The sequence below is a fragment of the Schistocerca americana genome, chromosome X (genome assembly GCF_021461395.2).
Source record: "Schistocerca americana isolate TAMUIC-IGC-003095 chromosome X, iqSchAmer2.1, whole genome shotgun sequence".
Taxonomy (NCBI): Eukaryota; Metazoa; Arthropoda; class Insecta; order Orthoptera; family Acrididae; genus Schistocerca; species Schistocerca americana.
In genome coordinates, this window is record NC_060130.1 from 104,821,644 (window position 1) to 104,835,113 (window position 13,470).

Below are 13,470 nucleotides of genomic sequence, written 5' to 3' on the forward strand. Positions count from 1 at the left end.
TACTATATAATGTAGATTACCAGGAATGATCTGACTCAATGGTACGTTCCACGTGTTTTATTTCAGATGGTTCGCAAGTATCAGCGACAAACGTCTAGGCAAGATTGGCCATTGGAGTCTATGGAAGGCGCTGTAAATGCTGTTATAGAAGGTCATATGGGTTCTTTCAGGGCTGCTCGATAGTTCAACGTGCCACAGACAACGATTGAACGACATGAGGCGAAGAAACGTGCTAATCCTGGCTACACAGTTGTGAAAAGGTTAGGACCAATCACTAGTGTGTTTACCCCAGAACAAGAGGCAGAACTTAAAGACTACTTAACACAGATGGAAAGACAGTATTTTGGCCTAACACTTAAAGAACTTCGTGAACTTGCTTTTCAGCTAGCTGAACGAAACAACATCAAACATCCATTTAATACTGCAGTCAAATCTGATGGAAGAGATTGGTTAAATGGGTTTCTTGCACGAAATCCTACCTTAACAATACGAAAACCAGAGGCCACATCAATCGCACGAGCGATGGGGTTTAATCGAGTTGCAGTTGATCAGTTTTTCGATCTTTTAGAAAGTCAATTAGACACATTCAAGTGTACGGGAGACATAATTTTCAATTGCGATGAGACTGGCTTAACAGTCATTCCAAAAGGTCACACAAAAGTGATTGCTTTGAAAGGCTGCAGACAGGTGGGAGCAGTTACTTCAGCAGAAAGAGGCCAGACTGTGACTGCAGAAATCTGTGTTTCAGCGTCGGGATGCTACGTACCACCTATGTTAATTTATCCTCGAAAACGAATGCAACAAGCATTTGAGTCTGGCCTGCCCGCTGGTGCCTGGGCAGAAGTCCAAGAAACTGGTTGGATGACGAAAGAACTATTTTTAACTTGGTTTAAGAAGTTTATTGCATTTACTGGAGCGTCAAAGGAAAGACCAATACTTCTCATATTGGACGGCCACAAAACACACACCAAGAATTTAGAACTGATAGATGTGGCCCACGAAAATGTGGTTGTCTTGCTGTGTTTGCCGCCACACTGCTCACACCGTCTTCAACCATTGGACATGGCATTTAGGAAACCTTTCAGTAAATTTTACGAAGATGAAGCAAGATCGTGGCTTTGCACCCATCCTGGAAAAGTTGTTACGCTGCATCAGATCACAAGTTTATTCGGCAAAGCCTTCGTTCATTCAGCTACAATGTATACAGCAGTGAACGGATTTCGGAAAACAGGCATTTGGACTGTAAACAGAAATGTGTTTCAAGAAAGTGATTACCTTCCCTGTTCAACTACAGACATTCATCAAGCTCACACATCTGAAGTTACAGAAACGCAAGACCAAATAACAGAGATGTTGTCAAGACGTAAAACACCTGAACAGTTAACAACTGACGATCAAGCCCCTGTTTCGTCTAACTTTCAGATTACCAGCCCTGAAATGGTGCTAGCTACTCCAAAGGTGGATAAAAAAACCAAAAGGAAACCATCTAACAGGCGTGGAAAACCCGTTGTTTTAACCGAATCTCCTTATAGGAGTGAACTATCTGAAGAAATTATATGAAAAGGAGTCCCCAAACGTGCTGCATATAAACGGAAACTCTTCTCAAACACGTTTAATAAACCTGGGATACTACCAAAAGGACATAATGACAACGAAAAAGTGACGAACGTTACTGACGTCTTAACCACCCCTTCATGCTCAAGGGATAATAAACTTAGGTCGAATGAGAACGAGGAAGAGAGTGAAGAATGTTTATACTGCTATGACTTCTGTGAAGGAGGCTGGATACGGTGCATTAGCTGCGAACGCTGGGCCTACGAAACTTGTGCAGGGATAGAAAGTGATGGTGACAAGGCTGTCCACACTTGTGTACTATGTGAAGGTAGAGGCCTAAATAAAACGTAATACCAGATTCTACAATTCGCAGAACCATGTTCCGAAACCTTATCGTCACATGATTTCGTTATTCCAGTCCTTATTTAAGCTTTAGAGATGAATTCACGCTAGTTCCCCATCTTATCCCGCATATGGGGCAAGACGGGGAATTGGTAGTTTATGTTTCCAATCGAGATATTTCTAACTAAATGTAACAAGTTTGCAGGTTTCTTTGCATCTATTGTAATTCAAAGGTTAAGTAAACAAATGATAATCAAACCTACTTGAATTTTTTTATTTTTGTCCCTTTTGTAAGGGTTTAAAGTTAGCTGCCCCACCTTGCCCCACCTTCCCCTACATGTATCACATTGGAACAACCGAAATAAAATGTTCAAACGTACCTACGTTCCGTATTTTAATTTAAAAAACCTACCTGTTGCCAACTGTTCGTCTAAAATTGTGAGCCATATGTTTGTGACTATTACAGCGCCAAACACAAAGCAAAAAAAGTGGTCCAATTAAAACATTCATATTTCTTTACGTACTACACGAAAATGTAATAAAAATGGGGGTTCCTATTTTAAAAAACGCAGTTGATATCCGTTTGACCTACGACAGCGCCATCTAGCAGGCCAAGCATTGCGCCATCTGGTTTTCCCCTTCAAGCTAGACAAGTTTTGTTCTTTGTAGTTTTTTCGTTCGACGCTTATTTCGTGAAATATTTGGCCCGGTCACGATCAATGGACCACCCTGTATATAGATTCCTGCATTTATGTGATGGTCAGACAGATGTAACATATAAGTTTTCTTTTGGTATATTAGGTTATGTAAATACATAAGAAGTTCCTAATCATTAACTTTGTTTCTTAGTCACCGTAAAATTCTAATACACCATGATAATATTATTCAAACATGTTTGTTTTTTGTGCGACACTTCATTTATACAGACCTCTTTTAAAGTAGTCTGTCCTAATGAGATATTTAATCTAAAAAAAGGCTTACCTCACTCACCTGTAATCGCAGGAATACTGCCACCGATGATTGTGCCCCCACCCCCCTCCTCCTATATTTTCAGTTATCGTTTCAGTTAATCTACCTTTTCCTCCTCTTGTTGTGAAGATTGTGTCTTGTGTATCCCATATCCCAATTACTCGCATGTATCTGAGGATGCTGCACGTAGTTTATCCAGGTCACTATTGATACTGTGTTCCCTATTCTTCAACAGCTGGCAATTAAATCAGGATTTTTTCATAACACACATGTGTGTTTAGCTGTTTGAACTTAGAACTTCAGATCTCTTTGCATCCAGACTCCATGAATATGAAGCCAATCTAAGAAACTCTCATGTGAAGTATGCAGTGAATTTCTAATTATTTGCATTAAGCGTTGGGGCTATACATATGATCACAACAACACAAAGTATTCCTGAAAACACATGTCCTACAATGTATTGTTTCTGTTACATATTACAGCATTGCATGATATACAGTGGACACATCACAATAAATGCTCAAATAGTATACCATGAGCAACAATACATATGTGGTAATGCTTCAACATGGTTGACAAATCCACTTCATACGTGGGTCCTGTTAATCAGCTACACAGGCATCAAGGATATGTTGTATCAGATGTTTGATGGCATAAAAGAAAATTATTTAAACCCTACATTTCACATGTCCTTAAAAAAAAAGGGGGTCACTGAATTGAACCTCAAGTCCATTCAAGCCCATACAATGGGCCTCAATGTCCAATCCACTACCGTTACCCTCAAACCAGAGAACATTTGACTTAAGTGTGCTAGGACTGCATTATTCATGAACACGTTGGTGCAGTAAACTGCTAGGGACACAGTTTCCCGTAGTACAGTCAACTTGTCTCTTAAGAAGGCCAAGTACACTGGTGCCATGAACCATTTCACTCCATACACCATACCATATTACAGCATATCATATCACATCACACCACACCATATATTGAATTGAAGACACTGTTGGTGATTAGTGAAAATGAAATTACGGACATTAACAGATGCTAATGTGTTCCTTTTACATATTTTTAAGGTTGCAGCTCACCCAAGTGTGACCTTGTTGGTGACATAACTGTTTCATTAGATTTATACTGCACCACACTTTACACAACATGTGTACCTAACTATCCAGAAGTTGTTCATAAGAACACTGAATTTTGTTTTGCACTAAGGGCAATGCCATGAATTTTATTACATGTTTTTGAAACAGCCCTTGTATTTGGTAGAATACATATATAAAATATATTGATATTTAATATATCATGTGACATAACAAGGAAATTTGGAGATCAGATTGTTGTTGGCCAGGTAGTTAAGACCTAGGTTGCTATGGAATTGCCTAACTCTATGTTTGTAGTATTTTAATCAGTTGAAAACCAAATAGTCTGTTAGTTTGTTCTAGAGACAATGCTGCATACTGTGACCTACACTGAAATCTTGCCTTTCCCTACTTTTTCTGCCTGCCATCAGAAGAAATGAAATATGATGTCAAAGACAAGATGTCAGGGCCATTTTTCAATGCTGATAACAACAACTAATAGATGGACTAACTGTCTCACTCACTAAGTGCCAAAATAGCATCTTGCACATGTAGGATGAGTCACATCCACCTTTCCCTTCCTCCATGCTGTCTGTCTGTCTCACTCTGAAATCATTTATCTTAAAAAAAAAAAAGCTGAGCTGTAGGCCTGAAAATTAACTATGAAAATATTACTGATATATTCCAGTTAAAAGAAACTACATAAGTCATTCAGTTACACTAATTTCAGTCACAAGGTCTTACAAATGTAATGCTCTTTGTGTTATAATAAAAATATTTCATTAAGCACCTCACATAAGTTTGACATTTGCTATCAACCAGAAGAACAAATACAGGAATAGGCCAATGTGTAGCAAATAGTTGTTGTGCTCTGTTTGGTTGTCATAGAAGAATGCACAATTATACTTACCATCTTTGGTTTGTATATTGCACGTGACCCAGACCATGCCACTACTGCCAGAATAATAATTTGAAGATATTGCAAAGTCATTAATTTTGCTCTGGACGAAAGCCAGTTCTGTTTGGGAGTTATTTCTATGTGAGTATGTCCAATATAACTGGCCCTGAAATGTGAAACATGCACTCAAAACCACTTCTTTTGATTTTATGAGCAGGAAGTTTATATTATTTATCATTACAGTGTATTGCAGACACTGAACATTTTTTCAGAAAGGGCAGAACTTCTTATTTCTGATTTTGATAAAAAAAATATATCTCAACAGTGATGAACCACATATAATAATTCCAGATTATCAGTAAAAATATAGTTCTTCTTACACTACAATGATTTGACTCTTCATGCTGATTCTGACACCAAAATATAGTGTAACTTTGAATCTTGTTAGACCACATAGTATCAGAAACTGGATTCCAGGAAATGTGGGTAGTTCCTTCCTCAGTTACATATTTTGTGACACCAGTAGGCTCAGGAGGCCCTGTTAAATAATACGTAGTAGAACATAATAAATTTTTATTTAAGACAGTCTCTTAATACCACACAGTATAAGTATATAAAACTAAGTAAACTTTCTGGATGTCAAAAATTGGTAACTCACTCTCACTTTCACTTGGTACAAAAAGGACAGATTTATCCCCTGAATAGCCAATATTATTCTCCGAGACGATTTCAAATCTGTAGCTCTTGAAGGTCAGTTTCTTGAAATGTGCGTATGACATTCCAATGTATTCTGGTTTAATAGCTTTACTGAAACAACACATCAAAAAATTATGTTACTTCTTATCAGTGTCAGTGTCAGAAATTAATGTGTTAATAGTAGAAAATCTGTGTAGTATAAGAAACTTTTAAGAAGGTGACGAACATTTCAGCAGAAAAGGTTTAATATACAGTGAGATAACAAAAGCCATTATTATCAATATGCACACATACAGATGGCAGTAGCATCATGTACACAAAGTATAACAGGATAGTACATTGGGGGAGCTGTCATTTGTACTCTGGCGGTTCATGTCAAATGGCTTACGACACAGTTATGACCACATGACGTGAATTAACAGACTGCAGAATTAACAGAATGCAGAATGGTAGTTGGAGCTAGATGCATGGGGCATCCCATTTCAGAAATCAGTAGGGAATTTAACATTCCAGGATTCACAGTGTCAAGACTGTGCCGAGAATAAGAGATCTCAGGCATTATGTCTCACCACAGACAACACAGTGGACAACGGCGTACACTTAATGACTGAGAGCAGCGGTGTTTGCAAAGAGTTGTCAGTGTTAACAGACAAGCAACACTGCATGAAACAACCATAGAAATCAATGCTGGACAGAATAAAACGTATCTAGGACAGTGGGGTGAAATTTGGCACTGATGGACTATGGCACCAAACGACCTTTGCTAACAGCACGACATCACCTACAGCACCTCTCGTAGGCTCGCGACAATATTGGATGGACCCTTGGCAACTGGAAAATCGTGGCCTGGTCAGATGAGACCCAATTTCAGCTGGTAGGAACTGATGGTGGGGTTTGACTGCGGAGCAGATCCCAGGAAACCATGGGCCCAAGTTGTCAACAAGGCACTGTGCAAGCTGGTGGCGGCTCCATAATGGTGTCGGCTGTGTTTATAAGGAATGGACTGGGTTCTGGTTATGTTCAGCTAACTGGAAACCTTTTTACTGCCATTCATGGACTTCACGTTTCCAAACAACACTGTCATGTCACCGAGCCACAATTGTTTGCGATTGGTTTGAAGAACATTCTGGACATTTCAAGTGAATGGTGTGGCCACGCAGATTGCCTAACACGAATCCTATTGAGCATTTATGGGACGTATTAGTGAGGTCAGTTCACGTACAAAATCCTACACTGGCAACACATCCACAGTTGCAGATGGGTATAAAGGTAGCATGGCTCAGTATTTCTGCAGGGGAGATCCAATGACTCAGTGAGGTGATTCCACGTCACCAGGCAAAATGAGGTCTGACATGACATTAGGAGGTATCCCGTGACTTTTGTCACCTCAGTGTACATTGTTGGCCCATCAAACTGCAACCCTAGGAAGGATATGGTTCAAATGGCTCTGAGCACTATGGGACTCAACTGCTGAGGTCATTAGTCCCCTAGAACTTAGAACTAGTTAAACCTAACTAACCTAAGGACATCACAAACATCCATGCCCGAGGCAGGATTCGAACCTGCGACCGTAGCGGTCTTGCGGTTCCAGACTGCAGCGCCTTTAACCGCACGGCCACACCGGCCGGCCCTAGGAAGGATACTTGACTTATTGTGCACGTACACTGTAGTAAGGAGAATATATGATGAAATTTGTAAATGTTGCGTGGGTATACAGGGTGTGAAATTTAGTGCAACGTTGTGGTCAACTGGCTGCCAGTTTCATGCTGCTTCAACTCCATTCCAGAGTTCATCAGTCATAGAGACTGGAGAGTGGACTGGGTTGATGTTACAGTCTACGACAGTGTTTATAGCCTCTGGGTCTGGAATGCACAGTAGACAGCTGCCCACCTAGCCAATTGATGGTCAGTCTGTTCTCGTTCTCCATGTTGTGACAACTTCCGTCAGATTTGAGCATTCTATCGTGTTTTATGTGTGCGAAACCGCGATTGGCTGATTTCTGCGGTATTCTACGAGTTTTCTCGTAATGGAAACACCTAGAAGGTGCAAAGTGTTTCACAAACAAAGAAAGTACCTGATTTTTAAAGTGTACTCATTCTTTAACATGAGGCAGATTTAGGCGAGCCTGTCTGCAACGTTGCCGAGGTGCAGGAACGTTACGTAGTTGCTGCCCATGTACTTTGAGCCGAATTGACAATGCAGCGTCCCCTATGAGCTGCGCGTCCAGAGACCATTAATGCGCTCACCGATTATAGTTTCATTCTCAGAATTGTTTTCGCTGTCTGGTGGCAGCTGTGCCAGTGTATGAATGAAGACACAATGCGCAAATTGTTATCGATTACGATTTGACAAGCATTGTAATCAGTGAAACAATGAGACTGAACCGTACTCCCTCGATAATGATTCGAATTAATCTTGAGCTAAAGAACTCAGATTCACAACCAGATATTCATGTATAGTGATTATTCATATAGTGATTGCAAATCGCAAAAATCTATTTGATAGTGACTAGAACTTTGGGTCGTATTGAGGGGGTGGTGAGATAGACCTCCACCAAGGACGCAGCCACAGAGGGGTGCAAAAACTGACTGAAAAAAAAAAGACGTTTTAAGAATTAAGTTGGAGATGTATGTGAGCGTCCTATCCTTCGTTTCTTTTATCTTCTGCACAAGAAAAGAAGCCTTTCCACCATGGCCGGCCGCGGTGGTCTAGCGCTTCTAGGCGCTCAGTCCGGAACCGCGGGACTGCTACGGTCGCAGGTTCGAATCCTGCCTCGGGCATGGATGTGTGTGATGTCCTTAGGTTAGTTAGGTTTAAGTAGTTCAAAGTTCTAGGGGACTGATGACAGCTGTGCTCAGATCCATCTAAGTCGAATATTCATGTAAACAAACCAGGGGTTGGGACTGCCAGTAACAACTGCAATCGCCGATTACAGTTACAGATAAGACGCAATTTTTTACATTTAAACGTTCTTAGTACGGTATACATTTTTTCTACAGTTTCATTTGGGGCATACTTTTCACCTATAAAACGCAATGTTAACTTGGGGACATTTTAGACATAGACGTCTGTCAGTGTGAAAGATGCGAGTTTGGAAGGCCACCAGGGGCTGGTCAGCTACATGCTACACTCCTGTAACTTCCCAGAAACAGCGATTAACTGTGTACGCGCATCACAAAGCAAGGTCCACTCCCTCTCTCGCTTCCGCAAGAGAAAGAGAGGAAGGGCTGTGTTGCGGTTAAACGTAGCTGACAATCGTGCAGCGCCTACGATTCTCTCGCTCTTCTAAAGACACGTTTGTTATTCTTCAGAGTACGTAGTGTAGTGTTTCATAGTGTTTTAGCACATATTATTATTTATTCGTTATGATTTTAACGAACAGTCTGTAAGTTTTGAATTACCGTATTAAGTAATCATATTACATAGGTGAGGAACATAAAATAATAATATAATTATGTATGAAACTCTGCAAAGCATTTGTCACACAAATTTACGTTACATTTGTAACAAATTTTGGCACTTTTACAAAGCGCACATCTTCATCTGATCCGACCAGTGAGAATTAATACGTCGACCTTGTTGGGTTGCAGTTGGGTCGTTATCGACCCTCTGGGTATATACTGCCTAAATCAAATATATGAATGTGTGGTGCTCATTCTTTCTGACGTTTTTTAAAGGACAGACACGACGCGGAATCCGCAGTTGTGACACATGTTATGTAAATTGAAGGTGAAGGAGAGAAAGGAAAGGGAAGGAACTTAGGATATCAGCTGCATCAGGGCTCTACGCAGAGTCGGCGGCGACAGTTGAAAATGTGTGCTGGGTTGGGAATCAAACCCGAGATCTCCTGGTTACTAGAGAGTTGCATTAACAACTGCGCCACCCAGACACAGTGTTTGTCGCAAATGCGCGGACTATCTCAGCACACTCCCCTCATTACCACTTAGCACCACCTATCCGCAGTCCCGGTCCATGTGCGCTATGCTATCTTAGTCCAGAGCTGCTGGAGGTGTCGCTCAGCAGCCGTACACCATTGGGTCATCTCGATCCCATACGACCGCTATTGGCATCTGACGGAAAGTTGAAATTCTGTTGCCAACTTAAAGACACCAGTGAGGTGGTGTCAATACGTGATACCACACTGTGCTGTTGCATATCTCCGAAAGAACAGACACCACACATTCATGCAATTGATTCGCTTCAGTGGGCTATGAATCCACAAGCTTCAGTGCTGATGCACATTTACGTTTGACCTCCAGTGGGAACCTAAAATTAGCAGGCAGGAGGACATCGACGGGTACTGTGGATAGGTGGCACTAGGTGGGAATGTGGGTGAGCAGAGGAGTGCATTGAGACAGTCCGTGCATTTGTGATTAACATTGTATCCAGGTGGCACAGTGGTTTACGCAATTTCCTAGTAAGCAGGAAATCCAGAGTTCGAATCCCACTCCGTCACATATTTTCTCTCGATGCCGATAACTCCACATAAAGTTTTAATGCAACTGATATCATTAGTTCCTTTCTTTTCCTTTCCTTTCTCCCCTCCACCTTCAATTTACAGAATATCTAAATGAAGTGTTCAAGACATTCTCGAGAATGTTTTGAAGAAGAGAAAAGTGTGTGCAAAGTATGTCCCGCACACGTTGCCTCCCAACAGAAACAACAACGTGTGGATTTCTGACGCAATTTGATTGAAATGCAAAACGCAGATATTTCTGTTCCGGAAAAAAATCGTCACGGGTGATGAAACTTGGTGTTATCAATATGAACATGCCATGAGTGACAAAAATCGAAAAGAGGAACATTTCTGACAATTTCACATGGTTGTATGAACGTAATTTGGGTTGAACTCAAGTAGGTGGGGACTAGGTAGAACACTAAAGCATTAAAACAACCATCTTAACTTTTCTCTATTTTTCTTTCATCCAGTCACAAAACTGTTATGATTCATAGGATACAGCTTAAAATTCAGTATCTGATTTCAGAGTCTGTGTTTCACCATCCAGTTTGCACCTTCCTGTGCCTCCACCTTCTCTAAAGCCGTCGGCACACGGACCGTGCCGTCGAACGTTAACGTTGAGCGTGCCAAGTTCAACGTGCTGCTGAACGCTCAGGAACGATGCGACTCGTGCATACGGTACGTGGGCCCCAACGTGGTATACGCGATCGCAACGCACTTCAGCGGCAGTTGAGGGATGTTTCTAGTTCGTAAATCACACTGTTTACTCAACGGGCGCGCGTAAAATTCCCACATTAGCGCTGTTAAAACGCACATTTCCTCCATCGTCCACGAAAAGGAAAGTACTATGTCCAATCAATAAGGACACAGGTTTATAGAAGTTCCATTACAAACAGTGTGGTACAAATTTGGAATACTTCTGCGTATAACAAACATTATTTCATCATTCCCACATTTTAGTAAAACCCCAAGGTCAGTCTTACTTGATCAGTGTTCCTAATCAGTAGCAGAATCTTTGCAACACGTGAATTACGAAGCGAAAAAGAAAAAGGAGCAACAGGGAATAACAATATTAATGAGCTAATAGTAAACTGCAGGAGCGTCTACAGAAAGGTCCCAGAACTGCTCTCATTAATAAACGGTCACAACGCTCATATAGTACTAGGGACAGAAAGTTGGCTGAAACCAGACGTAAACAGTAATGAAATCCTAAACTCAGATTGGAATGTGTACCGCAGAGACAGGCTGGACAGTGAAGGGGGAGGCGTGTTTATAGCGATAAGAAGTGCAATAGTATCGAAGGAAATTGACGGAGATCAGAAATGTGAAATGATTTGGGTGAAGGTCACGGTTAAAGCAGGCTCAGACACGGTAATTGGATGTCTCTATAGGCCTCCTGGCTCAGCAGCTGTTGTGGCTGAGCACCTGAAGGATAATTTGGAAAATATTTCGAGTAGACTTCCCCACCATGTTATAGTTCTGGGTGGAGATTTTAATTTGCCGGATACAGACTGGGAGACTCAGACGTTCATAACGGGTGGCAGGGACAAAGAATCCAGTGAAATTTTTTTAAGTGCCTTATCTGAAAACTACCTTGAGCAGTTAAACAGAGAACCGACTCGTGGCGATAACATATTAGACCTTCTGGTGACAAACAGACCCGAACTATTTGAAAAAGTTAACGCAGAACAGGGAATCAGCGATCATAAAGCGGTTACGGCATCGATGATTTCAGCCGTAAATAGGAATATTAAAAAGGGTAGGAAGATTTTTCTGTTTAGAAAAAGTGACAAAAAGCAGATTTCAGAGTACCTGTTGGCTCAACACAAAAGTTTTGTCTCAAGTACAGATAGTGTTGTGGATCAGTGGACAAAGTTCAAAACCGTCGTACATAATGCGTTAGATGAGTATGTGCCAAGCAAGATCGTAAGAGATGGAAAAGAGCCACCGTGGTACAAGAACCGAGTTAGAAAACTGCTGCGGAAGCAAAGGGAACTTCACAGCAAACATAAACATAGCCAAAGCCTTGCAGACAAACAAAAATTACGCGAAGCGAAATGTAGTGTGAGGAGGGCTATGCGAGAGGCGTTCAATGAATTCGAAAGTAAAGTTCTATGTACTGACTTGGCAGAAAATCCTAAGAAATTTTGGTCTTATGTCAAAGCGGTAGGTGGATCAAAACAAATTGTCCAGACACTCTGTGACCAAAATGGTACTGAAACAGAGGAAGACAGACTAAAGGCCGAAATACTAAATGTCTTTTTCCAAAGTTGTTTCACAGAGGAAGATTGCACTGTAGTTCCTTCTCTAGATTGTCGCACAGATGACAAAATGGTAGATATCGAAATAGACGACAGAGGGATAGAGAAACAATTAAAATCGCTCAAAAGAGGAAAGGTCTCTGGACCTGATGGGATACCAGTTCAATTTTACACAGAGTACGCGAAGGAACTTGCCCCCCTTCTTGCAGCGGTGTACCGTAGGTCTCTAGAAGAGCGTAGCGTTCCAAAGGATTGGAAAAGGGCACAGGTCATCCCCGTTTTCAAGAAGGGACATCGAGCAGATGTGCAGAACTATAGACCTATATCTCTAACGTCGATCAGTTGTAGAATTTTGGAACACGTATTGTGTTCGAATATATTGACTTTTCTGGAGACTAGAAATCTACTCTGTAGGAATCAGCATGGGTTTCGAAAAAGACGGTCATGTGAAACCCAGCTCGCGCTATTCGTCCACGAGACTCAGAGAGCCATAGACACGGGTTCACAGGTAGATGCCGTGTTTCTTGACTTCCGCAAGGCGTTCGATACAGTTCCCCACAGTCGTTTAATGAACAAAGTAAGAGCATATGGACTATCAGACCAATTGTGTGATTGGATTGAGGAGTTCCTAGATAACAGGACGCAGCATGTCATTCTCAATGGAGAGAAGTCTTCCGAAGTAAGAGTGATCTCAGGTGTGCCGCAGGGGAGTGTCATAGGACCGTTGCTATTCACAATATACATAAATGACCTTGTGGATGACATCGGAAGTTCACTGACGCTGTTTGCAGATGATGCTGTGGTGTATCGAGAGGTTGTAACAATGGAAAATTGTACTGAAATGCAGGAGGATCTGCAGCGAATTGACGCATGGTGCAGGGAATGGCAATTGAATCTCAATGTAGACAAGCGTAATGTGCTGCGAATACACAGAAAGATAGATCCTTTATCATTTAGCTACAAAATAGCAGGTCAGCAACTGGAAGCAGTTAATACCATAAATTATCTGGGAGTACGCATTAGGAGTGATTTAAAATTGAATGATCATATAATGTTGATCGTCGGTAAAGCAGATGCCAGACTGAGATTCATTGGAAGAATCCTAAGGAAATGCAATCCGAAAACAAAGGAAGTAGGTTACAGTACGCTTGTTCGCCCACTGCTTGAATACTGCTCAGCAGTGTGGGATCCGTACCAGATAGGGTTGATAGA

At 41.3% G+C, this 13,470-nt stretch overlaps 1 protein-coding gene across 1 annotated transcript in view; it reads right to left on the bottom strand.

Annotated features, from left to right (window-relative positions):
• LOC124555839 (cytokine receptor-like) overlaps positions 1-13,470 on the bottom strand; it is a 235,194-nt gene that overhangs the window by 116,376 nt on the left and 105,348 nt on the right. Inside the window, exons 8-10 of the mRNA XM_047129904.1 lie at positions 5,501-5,649; positions 5,223-5,380; positions 4,855-5,008 (exon numbers count right to left, since the gene is read on the bottom strand). Of these exons, the coding sequence (XP_046985860.1) occupies positions 4,855-5,008; positions 5,223-5,380; positions 5,501-5,649 (461 nt within the window). The remainder of the gene's footprint in view (positions 1-4,854; positions 5,009-5,222; positions 5,381-5,500; positions 5,650-13,470) is intronic.